This window comes from Phyllopteryx taeniolatus, chromosome 6, assembly GCF_024500385.1.
Source record: "Phyllopteryx taeniolatus isolate TA_2022b chromosome 6, UOR_Ptae_1.2, whole genome shotgun sequence".
In the NCBI taxonomy this organism is placed as follows: Eukaryota; Metazoa; Chordata; class Actinopteri; order Syngnathiformes; family Syngnathidae; genus Phyllopteryx; species Phyllopteryx taeniolatus.
In genome coordinates, this window is record NC_084507.1 from 12827516 (window position 1) to 12849122 (window position 21607).

The window sequence follows — 21607 nt, forward strand, 5'->3', positions numbered from 1 at the left end:
TGACAAAAATGAGTTTGACACCTCTGAAGACAGAAGATAAACAGAAAGATATTTAGAAATAGACTTTACACTTTACTCAAGAGGGAACTTTATAAAAGTGCTCTGAAGTTGTGTCCCTTAACATACACGCAATCCTGTTACTAAAACAGTTTAGGCTTCTAGAGGAAGACAAAAAAAGTCCACTATATGACACAGGAGAAAATCAATCAATCAATCAATCAATCAATCAATAAATATGTACTATAGAAAAGTGGACTTTGCTTAGGTGTACCCATGGTCGGAGCAATGTAATTAAAGCTGAGTCATGTTGCTCACTTTTTTTTCTCCTCCTCTAAATGGCTAAACATGTTTTAATAACATGGTTGTGCGCACGTTAGTATGTATATATGACTTCAAAGCATTACTACTATTTAAAATGTCTGTGACTGATAAAAATAAAGAAAGAAAGAAATGCAGCAACATGGTGTCTCAGGAGAACGATAATTTACACAGCAAACGCATGTTTCTGTACTTTGTTCCTGGAGTCATGGAAAGTTCTTCTAGAATGACAAAGTAAACAAACAAATTCCGCTTCCGACAAAGCTTGAATCATGCCGATGTCCTACGGCAAGTGAATGTAACACGATGACGCGACAATTTTTTTGTTGTTGTTTTTTTTACTTACTTACTTACTTCGGCCGCTTAGCGTCGCTACAAATCACCTCGTGACAGCCGAACCGGAAGCACCAGCGCAAACCGAACGGACCCTGACGCGCACGCGCAACCGCCCGCCCGCCCGCGCGCACGCACGCACGCACACTGCGATAGGACCACCCCCGACCACTGGAGGAAGCGAACCGGGCTGGCGAGCATGTAGACGCGGCTGTGTTTCGCCGGAGATGGGCCGTGAAGAAGCCGGCGGGGGATAAAGGCTGCTAGCAGCGCATCGCCACATCCGAGCATGGGTCGACTGCGGAGGCGAGCTTGCGTGGCTCTCTTTCTCTTCACGCTCTTCCTCTTCGGAGCCATGATGGCACTCCGGACCCTCAAACCCGGGGACGGCTTGTCGGATCTGGCTCCCAACACGCCGGATCGGCGCTCCGTGCAGCGGACCTCCTCGTCCTCCTCGCCGGGCCGCCAGCGCACTAAAGCGGCTGCGGTGTCCAACGCGGGTCCAGAGGGGCGCATCTTCGACGACGTGCACATCTTCTACTACGTGTGGTACGGAACCCCGCGGGCGGACGGCAAGTTCGTGCACTGGGACCACGTCCTGGTGCCGCATTGGGACCCGAAGATCGCGTCCAGTTACCCGCGGGGCAGGCACATGGCGCCCGAGGACATCGGCTCCAGCTTCTACCCGGAGCTCGGCCCGTACAGCTCCAGGGACCCGGACGTGCTGGAGTCCCACATGGAGCAGATCGCGACGTCGGCGGCAGGTAGAAGTTCGGGGCAGGGGTGGGAAGTAACCGTGTACAAATACTTCCTTCGTCCTCACACACATACACATATATCTATCTCTCTCTCTCTCTCGCTCTATATATATATACATATATTGGATATTTTTAAAATAAGGAGGCCGTACTTCTTTTGGAGTACAGCATTTAGTTTTCTGCCGTCTTTATTATCGTTAAGGGCAGGGTTGGCAAGTAATCGAGTACACATACTTCGTTACACTGTATTTAAGTATTCTTCGGGTATCTGTACTTTGACGACTTTTTACTTTTACTCTCTACATTTGAAAACAGATCTCTGCCTGTACTCCTTACTTTGTCCAAAATGGCTCATTACTTTTTCAACCTGCGCGGATGACGCAATACAATCAATAAGATTTTAAATTGATTGAGATCTTGGGGATTTCCAAGGCTGAACGTAAACCAGGAAGAATTAACGACGACGCAATAGATGTGGAGAAGCAAGATATTCCCCGTCCATGCGCTTATTTAACATAAATTTTTTTATGTTGTCGGCTCCAAGAATGATGAAAGTTAACTACACAGGTATGGAACATAATTGCCAGAAAAATAGTTTTACTTATACTTGAAGAAGTCAAATCCGTACTTCTACTTTTAGCAGTATCTGTACTTCTACTTAAGTACAAAGTGTGAGTACTTTTGCGACCTCTGGTTAAGGGGGGGGGAAACAGCTAGCATTAAAAACGACAATTAGTTGAGGTGTACACTTCTGCAAATCTAAAAAAATCTTACTGTGAGCCTAACCATTAATCCAGCACCACGGACAGCTCCATACACTAGTTCAGTGTTTTGGAGTCATTATGAATCATATTTTTTTTGCATCTGCTGTACTTTCTATTTATACAGTGGTACCTTGACTTCCAAGTTTAATTCGTTCCGAGGGATAAGGTGCTTGTAACTCAAATCACTCGTATCTCAAATGGACGTGCCAGGCACCTCTCCAAAACACCATTTTGGGAAATGTGGTTTTTGATAAGAAAAATAGTACTGTACAGTATTGTACGGTACAAAAACAGTTATATAGCTAGAAAAAAAGAAATTTTGCAAAAAACTGAAATGAAAAAAACAAAATGCAATCACAAAACACAGCCATTACCTGTACTTTCACTGCGAGGTCATCATGTGAACTGATGGTGGTCAGATGTTGTGAAGTTCTTTACCACCATCCAGTGGTGGATTGCCTGAAGAAATATTTTCGCTGGCAACACGATGCACAAAATCAACTGGCTATTCAGATGTTGTTGTTTTTTTTGGGCTATTCTCTGTGTTTTGTTGAAAAACTATTTGCCGTTTATGTGCTCAAGCCAAAGCCATGTCTAATATAAAAATATTGCTTTGATGCCATCTGGTGGCAGGGCTCGACCCCTATCCCACAAATAGGTTGACTGTACCTCAAAACTGAGCATTCTTTACTTTGTAACTGCATTTTGGACTGAGTTGTACCTAATGTTATGTCCAATAGGGCAGTTTAATGCAATATAGTTAACCCGAGAGACACCAGAATCCTCGGTGTCCAGTAACAGCCCATGCAGCTAGTCTTCTTGCACTTGATACAGCTCAAAACGTTTGTACCTAGGGGAGGTTACGGTACACCGCCACATTAAGACAACCTCTCACCAGCTGTCCGTGCGATGAAAAAGTGCAGAGAGATTGGACGCAACACAATCTGTTTAAGACACCAGAGCCAGAAATGCGTCAAAATAGTTACACGTATCCACATGAGTGATATCAAAGAGGCCTGTAAATAAAATATGCTGAATACATCAAGTTGACCTGAGGGAGTTACAATGACTACCGTACATCATGGTAGGTGTTCTTAAGTTCAAAGACATTTTAGATGACTAACAGACGCAAATGTCAACAACTTCCAACTCAGGACATTATTTATTCATTCATTAATTATTGCACATACGTAAATTAAAAGTTGTACTAAAATAGAAAAAAATAATGATTTTAAAGTTAAAATGCAAATGCATTGAACTTTACCCAAATACATTTGAACTGAAACTGAACTTTAATTTGTAGCTCAACTTCATTTTCTTGGGATCGGTTGATAAGATCAGTTTATTCAGTCTAATACGTTTGATTGTATTTCATGTTTTAAATGTATTTTACTTTATTTGTATTTTTATTTCCGTGATTCTTTCTTATGCCACTTGAGGAAGCCTCCATACCATACTTTAAGAATCACAGTGCTGGGATTTAAGTCATCATACGAGAATCCATCCATCCATTTTCTGTACCGCTTATCCTCACTAGGGTCCCGGGGCTGCCGCAGCTTATCCCAGCTATCTTCGAGCGAGAGGCAGGGTACACCCTGAACCGGTCGCCAGACAATCGCAGTACACATAGAAACAAACAACCATTCGCACTCACATTCACACCTACGGGCAATTTAGAGTCTTCGATCAACCTACCACGCATGTTTTTGGGATGTGGGAGGACACCGGAAACTCCACACAGGCGGGGCCGGGGATTGAACCCCGGTCCTCAGAACTGTGAGGCAATTGTGCTAACTAGTCGTCCACCGTGCCTTCATACGAGAATAAAGTTGGTTATTTATGTGTATATGTTTGTATATATCTGTATTATCAATCTAAGGGTCATAATTTCACAAGAATAAAATTGTATTAGTAATGATGCAGCTCAAATATATTGCACTTTAAGGTCCATCCATTTTCAACACCGCTTATCCTGGTTAGGGTCGCGGGACGCTGGAGCCTATCCCAGCTGACTTCGGGCGAAAGGCGGACTACACCCTGAACTGGTCGCCAGTCAGTCGCAGGGCACATATAGACACAGACGACCATTCGCACTCACATTCGCACCGTCACTGAGTGGGAACTGAACCCACGCTGCCTGCACCAAAGTCAGGCGAGTGTACCACTACACCATCAGTGACTTGCACTTTAAGGTAAAATTGTAAAAAAATACCTAAGTAAATGTTTAAAAACAAACAGTTCTTAAAAATGTACTGATAATGTATCAAACTTTGCAGTTAAATACAGCTAAATTGTACTGAGGCAGTTATTCTTTTGCGTAACACTAGAAAGAGCCCACATACTACGAGTTTTGATTTGAGAATCACTGGTCTATTAGAATGGTGTCACTCATAAGCGTTTGCGTCCATGTGTCTGCAGGGGTTCTGGTGCTGTCCTGGTATCCTCCCGGCATGGCTGACGACAACGGGGAACCCACTGAAGATTTTGTACCAGCCATACTGGATGCTGCATATCGACACAATCTCAAGGTAAGTACAAAATAAACCCTCACATTCTAGAGAGGCTGGCTTCACTTGTCCTCTGACATTTTTCGAGGTAATATGACCCAATGAAATTTGCGTGTTTGTATCTGATGACTATAAAACATCATAGCAGCTTCACACAGTAACCAATAACCAAGATGCAGGTATGGAAAGGTCAGACAGAGGGTCCTTGGTTTACAACGGAGTTGCGTACCTACAGTGCCGACAGGACACGATGGGAGAGGATAGGCCAGGGAGAGATGAGACAGGACAAAACAGAATGGGACAGGACAAGACTGTACAGGAGGGCACAGGACGGAGAAAGACAGGGGAGGATGGGGCGGGCTAGGACGGAACAGGAGGACAGAGGACAGAATGCAACGACAGAAAAGGCCAAAACAGGAAGGCAGATGGCTGACCGACACTAAATTTCAGATCTTTTTGAGGGAGTTTTTATTTTGCTTGCTTGTTTTCTTGAACAAGGACATTTGCGGTTCTGCCCCTGCTCCATACTATATATACAGTAAAGCTAGAACTTTTTGTTTTTCTTGGGGGGTGAATTGGCACTTTTTAAAGAATTGCTGTGAATGCAAATCTGCGTGGGCATCTCTGGGGTTTGCGGTGGTAGTGACATTTCCAGGACTTGGGGAAGGACATGGGTCAAAGAACTGCTGCTGCTGCAGTCAGTCACCTTAGGGACTGGATGAACGAGCTGAGCGATGGTGGACCAATTGCCAATTAGGTCGGAAAATGGGGGAAAATAAGTGGTGTAAACATGTAGGAGTGCTGTAGTCATATTGAAAGCTTATGAAAATTTAAAAAGGACAAAAAGGAGCGCTTGATTATGTGAATAAACTCACGTCACATCTTTTTTGAACTGGTCTATGAAACTAGTGTGTTTGAGAGTTGATGTGTGTCTTAAAAGCTTCTAGAAGCTCTCTTGCTTTCTGTGATTGACAAAAGACAAGAGGGGCAAAACTAGGTTTGTTAATAATGCAGACATCGCGTTTTCTCTACACGTAAAGACAATCAACCGGTTGACAAGCACAGCGGATGCGACTTATTTTCTCTCAACACATACTTTACTGTACAAAAGTCTTGTTCCACCATTTGATTTGCTGTTTTAGTGATGCCATAAGGGTTATACAGTGGGGATGAAAAGTCTACACACCCCTGTTCATTTGCCAGGTTTTTGTGAGAAAACAAAATGAGACCATGATAAATCAATACAAAACTTTTTTCAACTATTAATGTCACGATAACCGCAACAACTCAAGGGACAATAAAACAAAAATGAGATAATGTGGTCGTACAAGTGTACACACCCTCTTATAAATGGAGATGTGGCTATGTTCAGAATTAACCAATCACATTCAAAGTTACGTTAAATTGGGGGGACCACAAAGCTGCCACTATTTAAAGATTAACCCCAAATAAAGTTCTGCTACTCAGGTAGGCTTTTCCTGACATTTGTTGTTGTTGTTGCTTTTTTAGCAAATGCCTGAATGTTTTATACTAACACTGACTGCTATTTCAAACTGTTCATAATTCCCTTCACCTTGACTGAGGCCACAGTTCCAGTCGGAGAAAACCAGCCCCAAAGGATGATGCTGCCATCATTATGCTTCACTGTAGGCATGGTGTTTTTTTGTTTGTTTGTTTTGTTGTGTTTTTGGGGGGTGATGAACATTTTTTTGGGTTGTGTCAAACATAGCTTTTGGAATTATTGTCAAAAAGTTCTCTGATGTTGATATTGTGGAAGCTCTCCATGGTCCATGGCTTTTGCTGTAAGATGAAACTGCAAAAATGTCAGGAAAAGCCTACTAGAAAAGCTGTACTTTATCTGAGGTTAATCAGAGGCACTCTAAATAGTGGCAGGTGTGCAGTGACTTCCATTTAACATGAGTTTAAATGTGATTTGTAAATTCTGAACACAGTCACATCACCACTTATAAGAGGGTTTTCATATTTGTGCAACTATATTATCTCAGTTATTTTTGACTCCCCCTTAAGTTGTAAAGGTTATAGGTCACATTAATGGTGTAAAAAAGTTTTGAAATGATTTATCTTTGTGTCATTCTTTCTTATCACACAAACCTGGCAATTAAACAGGGGTGTGTAGACTTTTTTACATTCACTTTCCACATAGGTACCTTGAGTTTCATTCATTCCGTGACCAACTGATGAATTGGAGGATATTTTAGGGACTAACTTTTTTGCATTTTATCATATTTTGTAATGTTTTCAAGAAAAACAGTTAATAGACCATTCATATAAAGTGATTTGTTCAGCTCAACGATCAACAGTCCACTTTTTATGGGACATTTTATTTGTCATATATCATATATTTTGCTGTATCTTGTTACAGGCACTCGGGCACCTGAAAAATATATTTCCAAAATATTGCTGAAATTTAAACCATTTACTAACATCTGATTCTACATCCATCAACCACACAGCGAGCCCAGTTGTGCTAATGCTAAAAAAGCAAGCAATGCACCTTCTTACATTATTTTTTTTTTTTATATAAATCATTATATAAGCTGAACACTATTTGAGCAGCACCCACACACACGCTGCTCATGCATTGTGGTGCAGATCTCTGCATTGTTTGCTGCTTTGACCCAAGGCTTGAAGGGGAGCCAAAATAGTTCCAATCAAGGCTCTGATTTACTAAAGTTTTGTGTGTGCAAATCTATTAGCGTGAGTGAACATGCAATTAAGCGCCCGCTATTTGGAATCTTAGTAAATCAAGCCCCAAGTGAGGGTAAAGTGGGATTAGAGTTGGACCAAGTGGGAATTTTGCATTGCGGGTCCCGAGAGTCAGTATTTCCTCCCGAGACAATTCCCAATCCTACAAGGGATGGAAATGTTCTGGATGGTAAATAGGACGTGTCAGCTGAACACTCCCAATACACTGAGGTGCTATAGTCTTTGTTGGGAGTAACACGTTACAACTATAATGTGTAAATACTGTACGTACAACAAGCATCACTGACCAAGTACAGTATAGTTCTATTTAACTTTCAAGTTAAATATTTTGACATTTAATCTTTTAAAAACTGTTTTTCAACATCATTTTAGGTAGAATTGTATTTAAGTTTTATGTGCAATAATTTTTATTTAAGTACAATTTGTTTTCCCTAGATTTAACTCATTCAGTGCCAGCCCTCCCAGTTCACATGGATATTTGACTTCTAAAGCAGTCAGTGGCACTGAATGTGTTAAGCGCAGTGTTAATGATCAAACCCTGCGTAATGTTACAGCGGCTTACAATATTTAACATACGCATTGTAATTGCCTATTGTAATGTTGGTCATTATGGTGGTATTTACAGAGCCAAGTATTTTTTTTTCAAGGTGGTGCTGTGTAGAAAGTTTGAGAAGCACTGCTATATTCATTACAATTTGATTTAAAAAGCATCTGCCATTCCATTTCCATCTGCATGTATTACTCCTCTCTCTGTGACTCGAGTTTCTGATTTTTAAGATGGACAGATGGGTCTAGTCATTCGTAGATGAGGTTAAAAAAATACAAATAAAAACTGTTAAACTGTGTATTTTATTGAATAAAATAAAAACGTTTTTTTTTTTTTATGTTTATGTAGTTTTACAAGTAAAACAAATCACTTATTTTTAATGATATTTACAATTAATTTAATCCTGATTAACCAATTATTTAATCGAATTAACAATTCTAATAAAATGTTGTCATTCATTTGATTATTTACAATACAGTTATGGAAAAACTTACTAGACCACCCTCGTTTCTTCAGTTTAATGCCTGGAACAACTACAGATACAGTACATTTGTTTGAACAAATATAATGATGACAACAAAATAGGTCATAACCATGGTTTTCTTGATAGGAACCAAAATCAATGGACATAAAATAAAGCTTAAGCATGTCAAATAGGACAAAGTATTATGGAATCAGCTACATTTTTATCATGTTCATTGTATTTTTCAGGTAATATACCTTTAGTAGTACCAGGCATTAAAATACTGAAGAAACAAGGGTGGTCTAATATTTGTTTCAATGACTGTAAACCAATTAACAAATTACTCAGATAGATGAATGAATGAAATTGAATGAAGTGAAATTTATTGTATTAAATATTTTTTTTGTTGGGGGGGTGGGCTAAATTAATGCAACAAATGTTTCTGGACTCTTGATAATATACCGGATGAAAGAACAATTGATGCAAAACTGTTTTAACTTTTTTTTATAACCACTTTAAATATTACAAAAAATAATACACAGTAATTTTACCTTATATTACAATTGCATTTTGCTACTGATGTTCTGAACTCCTCAAGACATTTTCCTTCATGTTTTTCCCCCTAGAAAAAAGTGTTTCAGGTTGATCATTATTTAGTTAAAAAGTGTGTCCATCCCTTTAAATATTCAACTTATGAACCTTGTGTGTATGTGTCATTTTGGATCCCTTGCTAAACTGCTGATCAGTTAAAAAAAAAAAAACTGAAGGAACTCCAACATTGCTATGTTCAGGTTCACGCAATATTGTACATCAAAACGTGAATAATTCTGAATATGACGCAAACCAACAAATTGTGTCTGTATGACTCTTTGTGCAGGTCGCATTTCACATCCAACCATACAGAGGACGGAATGAACAGAGTGTGCTTGACAACGTCAAGTACATTATTGACAGGTAAGGCACTTTTACACTTACCATTACCAACTGAACTCAAGTAGGCGACATCGTGCATAGTTTAAGGACTGTAGATGAGTTGCAAAACTGGCATCCTTTTAGAAGGAGCTTCTGGTTATATAAACGCTATTGTAGTGTTAAAAATAAGTGTGCTGGATTTACACTTCACTGTAAATCCACCATTAGCCAGAAGGGTTTTGGACCTGGCTTCTCAAACTTTTTGGGTCCAGGGACCCCGTACAGGGGAGAATTCTTTTTCCAAAGACTCCCTCATAATCCTAACTAGAGTTCTAAGGGGTGGAAAATGTTCCAGTGAATTTACATGGTAAGCTAAACTGCAGAATTTTAAATATTGAGGGTAAGTTAATGGAAAGGTGTCATGTTCATCATATTGAAGCATAAATATAAACATCTGTTTTTGCCATATTTGTATTTTATCTATCAAACAATTAATTCAGTGAAGAGTAAAAACAATATTGAGTTAAATTTTACTGGTTTTAGGGCTGCACGATATTGGAAAAAAAAATGACTGTGATTTTTTTTTTCCAAACCTATAATATATAATTCGATGTGAAATAATACAGGATCAGTGTTCGGAAAGTTCATTTTCTACGCTAACTAGTTCAAAGTTCAATTCACCAGTCCAAAAAATGAACTAGTTCAGTTCATAATTAAAAATTTTGAACTAAGTTCACAGGTCCCAAAATTAACTATTTCATAAATCCTCTTTTAGGCTAATACCCTCAAAATACTGGCATTTAATTCCCCCAGTGTTGCCACCCATTCAGTCCACACTAGTAGTCAGCTGCAGCTTTCATCCTACAATCTCAAAAACATGAGGAAAAATTTATTGCTTGAATGGTGTTTTGTTTTTAATGAGGAATTAAAACAAAAACAGTACTGTCTTCCTTAATGTGTAAACAAAAACCACAAAAACACATGACAGGAACGATGGTGAAATGACATTGACTGGCTGACTATATTAACAAAAATATTTCCATCTTATCTCGTCATATTACATAACAAAATAAATTCCATATTATCAGTGTGATCGTACAGTGTTTTAACTAAAGCATTGTGATGCAAATAATTTTCATAGTAATCCATTTTTTACAATTATATATTGTATTACAAAAGAATCAAGGAACATATTCACTCCCATTTGCACAATCTCCCTGAACGCACCGCACCTCACGCACTCACGCAGCTGCGGTGGCTGCCCACAATAGTTCATCCTGTAGGTCGAGATAGGAAATGCAACACGTGTACATTGTTTGCCACGTCCTCTTTCATAGCTATCATACGAGGAGATAAGTATACAACACTCTGGGCCGCTCCGTGTGTCGTTTTAAGCGTTATAATAAATCGTAACCTCAGGGTACTAATCTTCTGAGCATGTCCAAACAGGTCCCTGTGCTGGTCATTTTTAATTTCACAGTTGAGTCACTGTAATTACAGTACACCCAGAGGTGGGTAGTAATGCGCTACATTTATTCCGTTACATTTACTCAAGTAACATTTTGGATAAATTGTACTTGTCAGAGTAGTTTGAATGCGCCATAGTTTTTACACGAGTATTTATGTTAAGATTCAATACTTTTACTCCGTTAGAATGATCGACATGCCGCTCGCTACCTTTATTTATCCATTATTGCGTGCACGATCTATTTTTAGACTTCACATTGGTATTTTTTATTAGTATTGTATCACTACGTTAAAAATGACAGGCAATTATACTGTTAGGCTAATGGAATAACAAAAATGGAGTTAGCCCACTTTAGTTCTCAGTGGCTCATTTTAATCCAGGAAGTGATTTTCAGTGTGCTTATCACTTTGACCAAAGGTACAGTGACCATGCCGCCTTCTACAAGTTCACGTCGAGCACCGGGAAGAGCCTCCCTCTGTTCTACATCTACGACTCGTACCTGACGCCTGCCGAGTCCTGGTCCCAGCTGCTGGCGCCGGGCAGCACCCGCAGCCTGCGCGGCTCGGCTTACGACGGCATCTTCGTCGCCCTGATCGTGGAGGAGCGCCACAAGCAGGATATTGTGTCTGGCGGCTTCGACGGCATGTACACGTACTTTGCGTCCAATGGCTTCTCCTTCGGCTCGTCGCACCAGAACTGGAAGGTGCTCAAGGCTTTCTGCGACGACAATGACCTCCTGTTCGTCCCCAGCGTAGGGCCGGGCTACCTAGACACCAGCGTGCGGCCTTGGAACAGCCACAGCACCCGCAACCGCGTCAATGGCCGCTACTACGAGACGGCCCTGCAGGCGGCGTTGGACGTGCGGCCAGAGGTACTTGCCATTACGTCGTTCAACGAGTGGCACGAGGGCACGCAGATCGAGAGGGCCGTCCCTAAGAAGACGGCCACCAGGGTCTACTTGGACTACCGGCCGCACGGACCCCAGCACTACCTGGAGCTGACTAGACACTGGGCCGAGAAGTTCAACAAGGAGAAGGAGCAGTGGCTCATGTGAGGATTCCAACGCCACGCGGCTTAACGAATGGGTTAAAAGGGACGTGAGTGGAGAGACCCGAACCTTTTTAGTAGAAAATCATACGTAAAGTTTAAGCTCTAGTTAGTTAAGTCGCTTGCACATTGTTTTTTTTTTCCTTCTTGATTTTTAAAAATATATATTTAGGTTTTTCTCTCATTGTTTTTAATCTTTTTTTGGTTTTAAAAAAAGATTGTTTTTTGTAACTTTTTTTGGTATTTTTTTTTTTCATTCACTTTTTATTAGTTGTATGTATTAGTTTAGTTTCCATTGGTTTTATATATTTTTTCTTTTGATTATATTATATTAATCAGTTTTAATATTTAGTTTTGTTTATTTTTAGTTTTTACATGTTAGTTTTTCTTTTAGTTTGTACTAGTTGTATTTATTTTTTTAGTTTTCATAAGTTTTATATAGTTATTTTTTTACTTTTTATTTTATTAATTTTATCTATTCATATCTTTAGTCTTACGAATTTAGTTTTGCATTTTATACATTTTATTTTTATTTGCTTTTTATTATTTTCTGTTTTATTTTTTTAATGTTTTTAGTTTTATGTGTTAATTAGTTTTCCATTTTGTTTAATATTTACTTTTTCTTTTTAGTTTTTATTATTTTATATATTTTCTTTCCCCCCTGGTTTATTCACTCATCAAACACTGCGAGATTTGTGCTTGTTGGCCTCGTATTATAAGCATCAACAAATGTCGGCCCGGGGGGGGGAATTGTCGGATCTGATTGCTTGTCGTGGGCTACTTCCCGTTTGGCGTTACTAATAGAGACGGTACTATTTTGTTCATTGCAAGACGTTTTAGGGCTGTATCCTGCCCACTAACTGACCACCAGATATAAAACAGTATCACGTTTTCTACTCACTGCAAATTTTTCATACGTAGTCCTACTAAATTGTCGTGAGAACAGAACATCTGGAAATTTCATTAGAACTATTACAGCCTTGTAACTGATACCAGTAAATACAATATAACAATTCTAATGAAATAATCATCCTACTCGCTTCGTTGCTCACAAAAGCTTTTTCATGTCTAAGCAAAAGCAGGTTTTTTGTTGCAGGACAGACAAGTGTTTAGTCCTTGTGGACTGGTTTTATGACCCCCCCGCCCCCAAAAAAACCTGTACATTTAAAAAAATATAATAATTTCCCAGTTGCTTCGTAAAGGCTCTTCCAGAGGGGAATTTTGTTAACACTCTGTTTGTTAACACTGTATGTGTGTGCGCGTGCGGTCAAAACTTCCAACTAGAGTAAGCATCCAGATATGTGACAAATTTGAATTTCATTAAAATGAATATCTTTTATTGTACATGAGTAACAGGTTGTTTGCAGGCATGCAGAATAAATCCATTCAAGTCCCTCAAAGGCAAGGTCCCCTTGATTATTTTTTATGGTTATATAAAAAAATCAAAATCCCTCACATCATCTTTCACACTGGTGGTATCAATAAGTGACAGAAATGTTTGGATTGGACACAAAATGGCAAAGTCCCACGTGATCCCATGATAACTGACTAAAATAATGGAAAAACATAAAACACACACATGCCATTATAAAAATATGACAGGCAGTAAGTCCAGAATATATTAAAATATTCTCCATGTTTTCTTCTGGCTTTAAAATAAAAGTTGTAATAATTCTCCCAAGAAAAAGCTTGGTTGTGCGTTCCAGTCCGAGTGTCTCGACTTCGGAATCATCCCAGATTCTCTGACTTGAGTCCATATTTGCCTTCCAGCACGTCCACCGTTGAGGAAAAGGCACTAAAAACCCAATTAAGACTTGTTTTTATTTTATTTTTCTAAGGCTTGCAAACAAGTACTGTGAAGGTCTTGTTTCCTATCAGAAGTGCAGTAGTAGAGTACAGTAGCAGGGATCTCGATTGATGTGCGTATTAGCAGGGACGCATGAAGCATATTCATTCTGCATCTATAGACGCATGGTTCAAGACCCGCCCTACGTACACTGTATGTATGTATGTATGTATGTGTGTGTTTGTTGAAGAGCTTCCACACACAGCGAATCAAAAGTACAAATCCTGTCTTGCTACTAGCTAATCAGAGTAGGGTGAATTATCGTTCAATACAATGGACACATTTTTTTCCCGGACTCGATAAATTCTCATTGTTGAGGTAACACCAGTCACGCTGCTCGTGATGTAGCAAGCCGGTGGAGGAACGGCGTTTGCTCCGTAAATGCACACAACTGGGACACTTAAGGGAAAGTTAACTGTTTATTATATTACATTCGCCAGCTGGCGAGCTAAGGGCTGGAACTAAAAAGCTCACAGGACTGTGGTGACATCGTTAAAACGTGATTTGATTGACAGGTAAAGGTCTCACATAACAGTCCCGCAGCTCGAGGGGGGGCCTTATTGTACATTTGATTTATCCTTTATTTAACGAAATTGTAAAACTAACAATTGCAATACCCCATTTTAACTGCTAAACCTTAAAATTTAAATGTATTCTAATTGATTATGCACAACATGCATTTTACATGTTAATTAATTTTGATATTATAATTTTTTCAAAACACATTTGTGAACTACAATTGTTCAGTTTCTTATTATCGCCCACTATCCATCCATCCATTTTCTGAGCCGCTTCTCCTCACTAAGGTCGCAGGCGTGCTGGAGCCTATCCCAGCTATCATCGGGCAGGAGGCGGGGTACACCCTGAACTGGTTGCCAGCCAATTGCAGGGCACATACAAACAAACAACCATCCGCACTCACATTCACACCTACGGGCAATTTCGAGTCCCCAATTAATGCATGTTTTTGGGATGTGGGAGGAAACCGGAGTGCCCGGAGAAAACCCACGCAGGCACGGGGAGAACATGCAAACTCCACACAGGCGGGACCGGGGATTGAACACCGCTCCTCAGAACTGTGTGGCAGACACTCTAACCAGTCGTCCACCGTGCCGCCTATCGCCCACTAAACTGACACTATTTTTCTAAGTAAAAACATCTTTTTTTAATAATCCATATACACCGTTTCCCATAAAATTTAGTTTTTTTTGTTAAAAAATGAATGTCTGAGAAAAATTTAGAGTTTTGCTAAAAAAATAAAATAAATAACTGATAGCATTTCATCGAAAGAACACGCATGAATTACACAAATGAGCAATATAAGTTAAACAACTAACGTTAACTACATTAGTAAGCAACAACCGCAAAGTAACAACCGTCATATAGCGGAGGATTACTATATCGGTACTCCATAATGATAAGTTGCAGGGGCTCAATGTTCGAGGGCTGGGACTCATTGTTTCCAGACGTGCGTCCTGGGACTCACATTGTCTCAAGTGTTAAATGAAATGAAGGTCTAAGACTGGCCAAGTCAATCACCGGTCCTTAACCCAATAGAGGTACATAAGTATTCACACCCTTTTCTATGACACTCAAACTTAAGCCAAGGTTCATCTGATTTTCACTGATCATCCTTGAGATGCTTCTACAACTTGAATGGAGCCCACTTGTGGTAAATTCAGTTGATTGAACATAATTTGGAATGGCACACGCCTGTCTATATATGGTCTCATAGTTGGCAGTACATATCACACCAGAAACCAAGCAATGAAGTTTAAGGAATTCTCTGCAAACCTCTGAGACCGGATTGTGTCAAGGCACAAATCTGGGGAAGAATACAAAAGAATTTCAGCAGCATTGAAGGTCCCGAAAAGCACTGTGGTCTCAATTACTTGGAAATGGAAGAACTTTGGAACCACTGGGACAAATCCTAGATCAGGCCGTCCGTCCAAGCTGAGTAACTGGGGAAGCCTTGGTCAGAGAGGTGAACAAGAACCCTATGGTCACTAAGGCGGGGCTCCAGTGTTCCCTTTTTATTTGCCAATGGTAGTGTTTTTTTTTTTTTAAAACAAACCTTTGTTTCCATAAATGCATTTTTATTCAAAGGCAATTTCACTTTTATTGATACTATATTTTAAGATTCATATTGAATTAAATTAAGTAAAAAAGTACTAGATCACAATAGACTAGTATTCTATTTGGAACAATAAGTGCCAAAAGCAGTTTTCCCATGTTAAAATGAAGAAGAGGAACTTACCAGCCGGCTCTGATGATGCGGTACCTGCCATGCGCTGATAGGTCTACCACGGTGGACCCAAGGCGACTTTGGTCTTCTATTGGTCCTCCGTCCACCACCACGGCTAGTTTGGGCCAAAGATCGTGAAATTCCTTCAAATCAAAGAATAAAAAAATCGACACTTAAATCTGAGCAAATGTTATAGCTAACAGAGGCTCATATATTGCCATCACAGCAGAATTTAAAACTTTTATTTAAAAAACAAAAAAGATGATAACAGCTGCTAACAAATTGCTAACCAAGGCTGGCATACTAGTAAAAATTGCTAATGCACAGTACAACCAAGAGAAGATGGCACATTTCTAGCATACAACACAGCCTTCTGGGATTTGTTTTATTTCTCCTATTACCAAACAAGCTTTGAAAAAGTATCTTCCCTGAGCATTAACTTGCACATAAATAATACTAATAAACATTAGGGGGATAGGGACAGAGCCCTGCCAGGAATAGAAGAGTGGAAAATCTATGAATAATTGACGCCCTCCCAAAAGGGTGTTTGTAATTGTGTATAGATGCCTCAAGATGGCAGCAAAGCAGTCAAAAAAAAAAAGAGAGGCTCAAAAACCATCAACACCATGCATGGCACATGCACACCATCTTGAACCCATCCATCCTGCTTATCCTCACATGGGTCGGGGGCGTGCTGGAGCCTATCCCAGCTATCTTTTGGGCCAAAGGGCGGGGTACACCATGAACTGGTCGCCAGCCAATCGCAGGGCACATATAAACAAACAACCATTGAACCCATGTTACATAAATGATTGTATTCAGTAGTTAAATTATTTAATACAAAGAAACAACCTTTACATGAGGCTCATCAATCGCATTAGTTGGCATACTAGCCTAGATAACACGGTAGCACAAACTAACGTGACATCACACATGGGCAAACAAATATGCGCAGTTGACGCCTCCGCCCTTCTCTTCACCCGAGTGTCCAAGACATGCGGCCGCAAGTCTGATGACACGGCCACAATGTCAATCATCGAACTGCGACCTGGTGCCAAGTGCACAATCCGTGGTGAGCACAGAAGTCCAATAACAGAACACCACTCGGGTTCTGATCGGGGGGGGACCATTCCTCCCACTCACGCCCTTCCAGGTCTCACTGTCATTGCCCACCTGAGGATTGAAGTCCCCCAGCAGAATAAATGTTAGGGAGTACAGTTCATAAACCACAGTTTACGAACGAGCCAGTTTACGAACGATTCGGTTTATGAACAAGTTGAAAAAAAAAAATAATTACCTCGGGTCACACACTAGCTTCGGCTTACGAACAGTCTATGCATGGCCACGGAAGGCTCTGAACTTTGTGCTTTTTCTCGCGCCGCATAAACATCATTGGCTCTGCGCTTCAAGTATCCTTGTTTTTTTTTTTTTTTTTTAAAAAGGCCGCCACGTCCCACAATGCAACGCAAAAGCTGCGCTACATTGTGGGAGGTGATGGGAATTTACGGCTAGCAATAACGACAATGAACATAAACATTACTATACACGAAAAGACTAAGATACAACACAGTAATTTGCAAGCGAACCCACTGTTATTTCATCACCATAAATTGTTTTCTCCTACTTCTATATTGCACAGTATTTATTTTTAACCACACAACGATCCAAATAAATAATATAACCGTTCTGCCGCTGGAATGGATTAACCCTTAAAAAACGACGGGGATCACCGGTGACACCGCGGCGCATGTGTATTTCAAATTACCGTAACTCCTCGCTACTTCGTGCAATTTTAATCATTGAAACTGCCCCTGAAAGCTCTGAATCTAATAAATATATCTACTACTATGGTGCTAAAGAGTTAAATACATTTCCATTCATTTCAATGGGAAACATTACATCGATTTGTGGATGTTTCCGTTTGAGAATTCGTATGCTGAGGTTCCACTGCACAGGTAAATTGTAACAGCAAAGTGGACTACACGGGTTATTAATAGCTACATAATGAGATGCTAGTGCGTTATTTAGGCTAGGATGCTAGCTAATAGCACTGATAAGCCTCATGTGAATGTGGTTTGCTTGTGTTGAATAATTTAGTCATTTATGTAACATGCGTTCATGACTGTGTACAGGCTAGATGTGGTGTTGAGACTTTGTTTAGTATTTATTAGTATTTGTTTGGTATTCTTCGTGTTGTTACAGACCTCAGTAATTAAATAAATCCAAACGAGTCTCCATTCTCCGTTTTAAGTGCTTTGCCACCATTTTGTGGCATCAATTACAAACCCCTCCTATTTGTGGATTGTGTTGATTTGTAGCAGGGCTCGTTCCCTATCGTTTGCGAATAACGGGCTTTCACTGTAAATCAATAAAATGAATTTATTGCCCAGCACTAGTATTATGCATTCCTCCCATGTTAATACTTACATGGACGGCCACAGTGCTGTTTTGTGCGCTGACATTGGCGCTGGTCAGCGCCAGAGGCTCGCCACACATCTGACAAAGACGACGCATGAAGCCGCAGTCTGGAATACGGATGCCTACGAGCTAAGTGTTACAACACATTAGCATTGACAAGCTCACACTTTGAAATACATTTTTAGTTTTGATTACATCGATTCAACGGCACGACTAACCGACGTGAATGGGTTGAGCTCTTTGTTAAGTATTTCAGACCTTTCGAGCACCAGCGTGACCGGGCCAGGCAGAAGGTCACTGAGGAGCTCCTCTTTCACCTCCACCTTACAGTACCTACACATTAAGGTAAAACAGAACAATTTTTAACCCAAGAACAACCTGCTCGACCAATTAGTACAGCTTATAGTAAATTTATCCATTGTGGGACTCAATGGGACTAATAAAAGTTATCATTATGATAGCAAATACAGTGGTACCGAAACGTACAGCCGCTGAAATAAGTATTTAACACGTCACCGTTTTTCTCACTAATTATATTTCCAAAGGTGCTATTGACATGAAATACTCACCAGACTGTGGGAACAACCCAAGTAATCCATACGTACAAAGAAAGTCGAACAAATAAGATCAGATAAGTTGTGTGAAAATGTATTGAACACATGGAGAAAGGGAGATGCAAAAAGGCATGGAAAGCCAAGATAACACCTAAAATCTATCAATAATCAAACAGCAATCCAGCCCCTTGTCAGTGCAAATGAATATCAGCTTGTTCAGTCCTATTTGATGGCTTACAAAAAAAGTCTCATTGCCAAAACAGCAATGATTAAACACAATAATAGTGTCCCCAAATGTCCCCAACAATTTAGCTGTATAGTTATTATTATTTTTTTTTAAGTTTGCGTTAGACAATTTCTTTTTCTTTAAGTTTGCGATAAATAGCAGTGATGTTACGAGATGTGCAGAGTCTTCGCGGCATGTGTCGAGTAATGGAGGGTGGCGTTTCCGCAAAGCGCGTATCGAGGCTTGGTTCATTTAAGGGCGGACCTGGAAGAGATGACGTCCGAAGCCTCGCTGCCCGGCTGTACCATGTGACCGATTCGGGAAGCACTTCAGGGTTTGCCGCGAGGTTTGACAGCAATCTAAACCCCTCATGCAGGCTCCATTCAAAATGTGTGTGTGTGTTTTATATAGAGTTGCGGTCAGCTCAGTTTGGATAAAGACTGTGTAATTTGTTTAGGCTAATAGGGTTTGGAGAGTGTTGACAGCTGTTTGAACATAGGTTGGACAGTAGATAGCGAGCGATCAGTCACTCCTCGGAATCCTTGGAAAGAGGCTACTGCCCGCTAACCCAGCACCCTGGTCTAACAGCCCAACCGTTGGTGCACTCCCTCTCAACCTGAGGTATGGTGGTCACCTCAGTTCGAACACCAAGCAGGACCGCACCGCATAAGGAAATATCATTGAGGCTTATCAATTACCTTTGTTTATCAAAAACGGCATTTTCTACTGTTTCTTATTTTATTCATGGAGAAAGTATTTATTGTGTTCACAGAAAGCAAGGTAAAATAAAACCTCACTGGGAGAGGAGAAATTACTGTACCCCAATTTAGAAATCTTGGTCTTGAATGAATCACTTAACAAAAAAATGATGATAAACTGTTATTTCTAAATAAGCACTTTCAAAATCCTCTGCCCTCTTAAGCCCATGGCATTTTCCCAAAGTGACAGAAAAACATTATACAACCTGCCATACCGGTCATGATGAACATTTTAAGCACACAGAATACGTTGAAAAATAATATATTTTACACTTTATGTTGCGAAATTACTTAGTATTACTTAATTAGTCAAACATTGTTTTGTAATACATAGTCATTCACAAGAGCCAAAAAGACACAGAAATGCAACGCAGCACATATTGTATGTGGTAAAGATACAGCGGCTTGTGATTGTTACAATCCTTCATGAAGCTTCATCTCGCCTTCTCTAAGAAATAGACAACTGTGTAGTTTAAACTTTTGAAGCATAGGTTTGTACTACTACAAGTGGTGCAACAATACATGCATTTGTATTGAAACGTTCTATACAGTGGTCACTGTTCAGTACGCACTAAATGTCATTTTATATTTACTGTATCAACCTGTGACGATGAGGAGCCATGCTAAGCTACTCCGCATTACGCCTTATTCTTGAGTGCAGATCCACCACGCTGCTCCTCTCGCATTCATTCTGAGCAAGGGAGGGTGCGTTCGGAAATTCACCCTTTCACTTTTTGAATTGAACTACATAATAAAATTAAGCTTCTGACACCATTCTAATTTATTGAGCTGTAACTATAGCTGTGACTACTAACAATACCAGGAATATAAATAATGCTGTCATGGATGCTGGACTAGTTATGGTATAACTTTTGTTTTCTAAGCAGCTATTTATTTGTAAAATTTCCTCTGTTACTAAGAATGCACCACAGACGATGGGTAAATTTTTTAAAAATTATTTTTGTTGGTAATTTCAATAAAATACATTAAAAACAAAGGCAAGACAAATTATTTTTGTATTGCAAAAACAGCAAACCGTGACCTTCAAGTATCAAACTGAACCGAACCCTGGTTGTGTATCGTTGCACCTTTAGTTTGTACCACTTCGATGGTGTTGGACTTTGCAGGTTCCACTTGTATATGCTCTTACCTGTATATATCGTGGATTTCTCCAACACAAATGGCCAGAGGCTTCTGCTCATTGCGCCCCTTGATGTCGTAGAGCTTGCGGACGGCGCCCGAGTTCTGGGCCAGACACGCCAGGCCATAGATGGTGTCGGTGGGCACAGCAACCACATGGCCATCCTGCAAGGCCTTCAATGTGCAGCTCAGGATGTCAGCAACATCTGGAGAGAAAGTTATTAAACCTTTATAGACCTTTTTGCCAACATCAAATGTATTTCCAGGTGGCAAAAAACGAAAGCGCTCTCCAATGACACCACTTGTAAAGAAACCCTTCATTCATTTGACCAAGGCAGAGCAATTGAAAAAAAATTGGGTAAATGGCTTGAATGATGGTTTTCCCCTTCTTCTCTACCGCCGTAGTTTGAATGTGTCAAGTGTTAGCTGAAAAGTAGATTATACATGAGGTAAACTGCTTGAAAGAGATACGGAATACTGACCGTTGGTTTACATTTCAACAGGTAAATCAATTCAAAAATAGACGTGGTGGAAATTCAGTTAACATGATCATTGAGGAACTGCCTAATTGACTTT

At 40.0% G+C, this 21607-nt stretch overlaps 2 protein-coding genes across 4 annotated transcripts in view; one reads left to right on the forward strand and one right to left on the reverse strand.

Moving 5' to 3' along the window:
* The first annotated feature begins 719 nt into the window (after positions 1–719).
* Positions 720–13516, forward strand: maneal (mannosidase endo-alpha like). Its single transcript, XM_061776827.1, has 4 exons — positions 720–1415; positions 4592–4701; positions 9295–9371; positions 11215–13516. The coding sequence occupies exons 1-4, from the start codon at positions 941–943 to the stop codon at positions 11849–11851; spliced, it is 1299 nt and encodes a 432-aa protein (XP_061632811.1). The 5' UTR covers positions 720–940; the 3' UTR covers positions 11852–13516.
* The window catches only part of yrdc (yrdC N(6)-threonylcarbamoyltransferase domain containing), a 9880-nt gene continuing 1432 nt past the window's right edge, over positions 13160–21607 (reverse strand). The window contains exons 2-7 of one of the 3 annotated variants that reach the window (XM_061776830.1): positions 21042–21237; positions 18572–18686; positions 18363–18482; positions 15948–16078; positions 15583–15661; positions 13646–15515 (exon numbers count right to left, since the gene is read on the reverse strand). In XM_061776830.1, coding sequence (XP_061632814.1) covers positions 15465–15515; positions 15583–15661; positions 15948–16078; positions 18363–18482; positions 18572–18686; positions 21042–21237 — 692 coding nt within the window. In that variant the 3' untranslated portion in view covers positions 13646–15464. The other 2 variants (XM_061776831.1, XM_061776829.1) reach the window with 2 other exon arrangements.

Coding starts and splice junctions, on each gene's coding strand:
- maneal (XM_061776827.1), top strand. CDS start 941: ATGGGTCGACTGCGGAGGCGAGCTTGCGTGGCTCTCTTTCTCTTCACG. Junction 4,702..9,294: donor CATATCGACACAATCTCAAG/GTAAGTACAAAA, acceptor CTCTTTGTGCAG/GTCGCATTTCACATCCAACC. Junction 9,372..11,214: donor GTCAAGTACATTATTGACAG/GTAAGGCACTTT, acceptor CTTTGACCAAAG/GTACAGTGACCATGCCGCCT.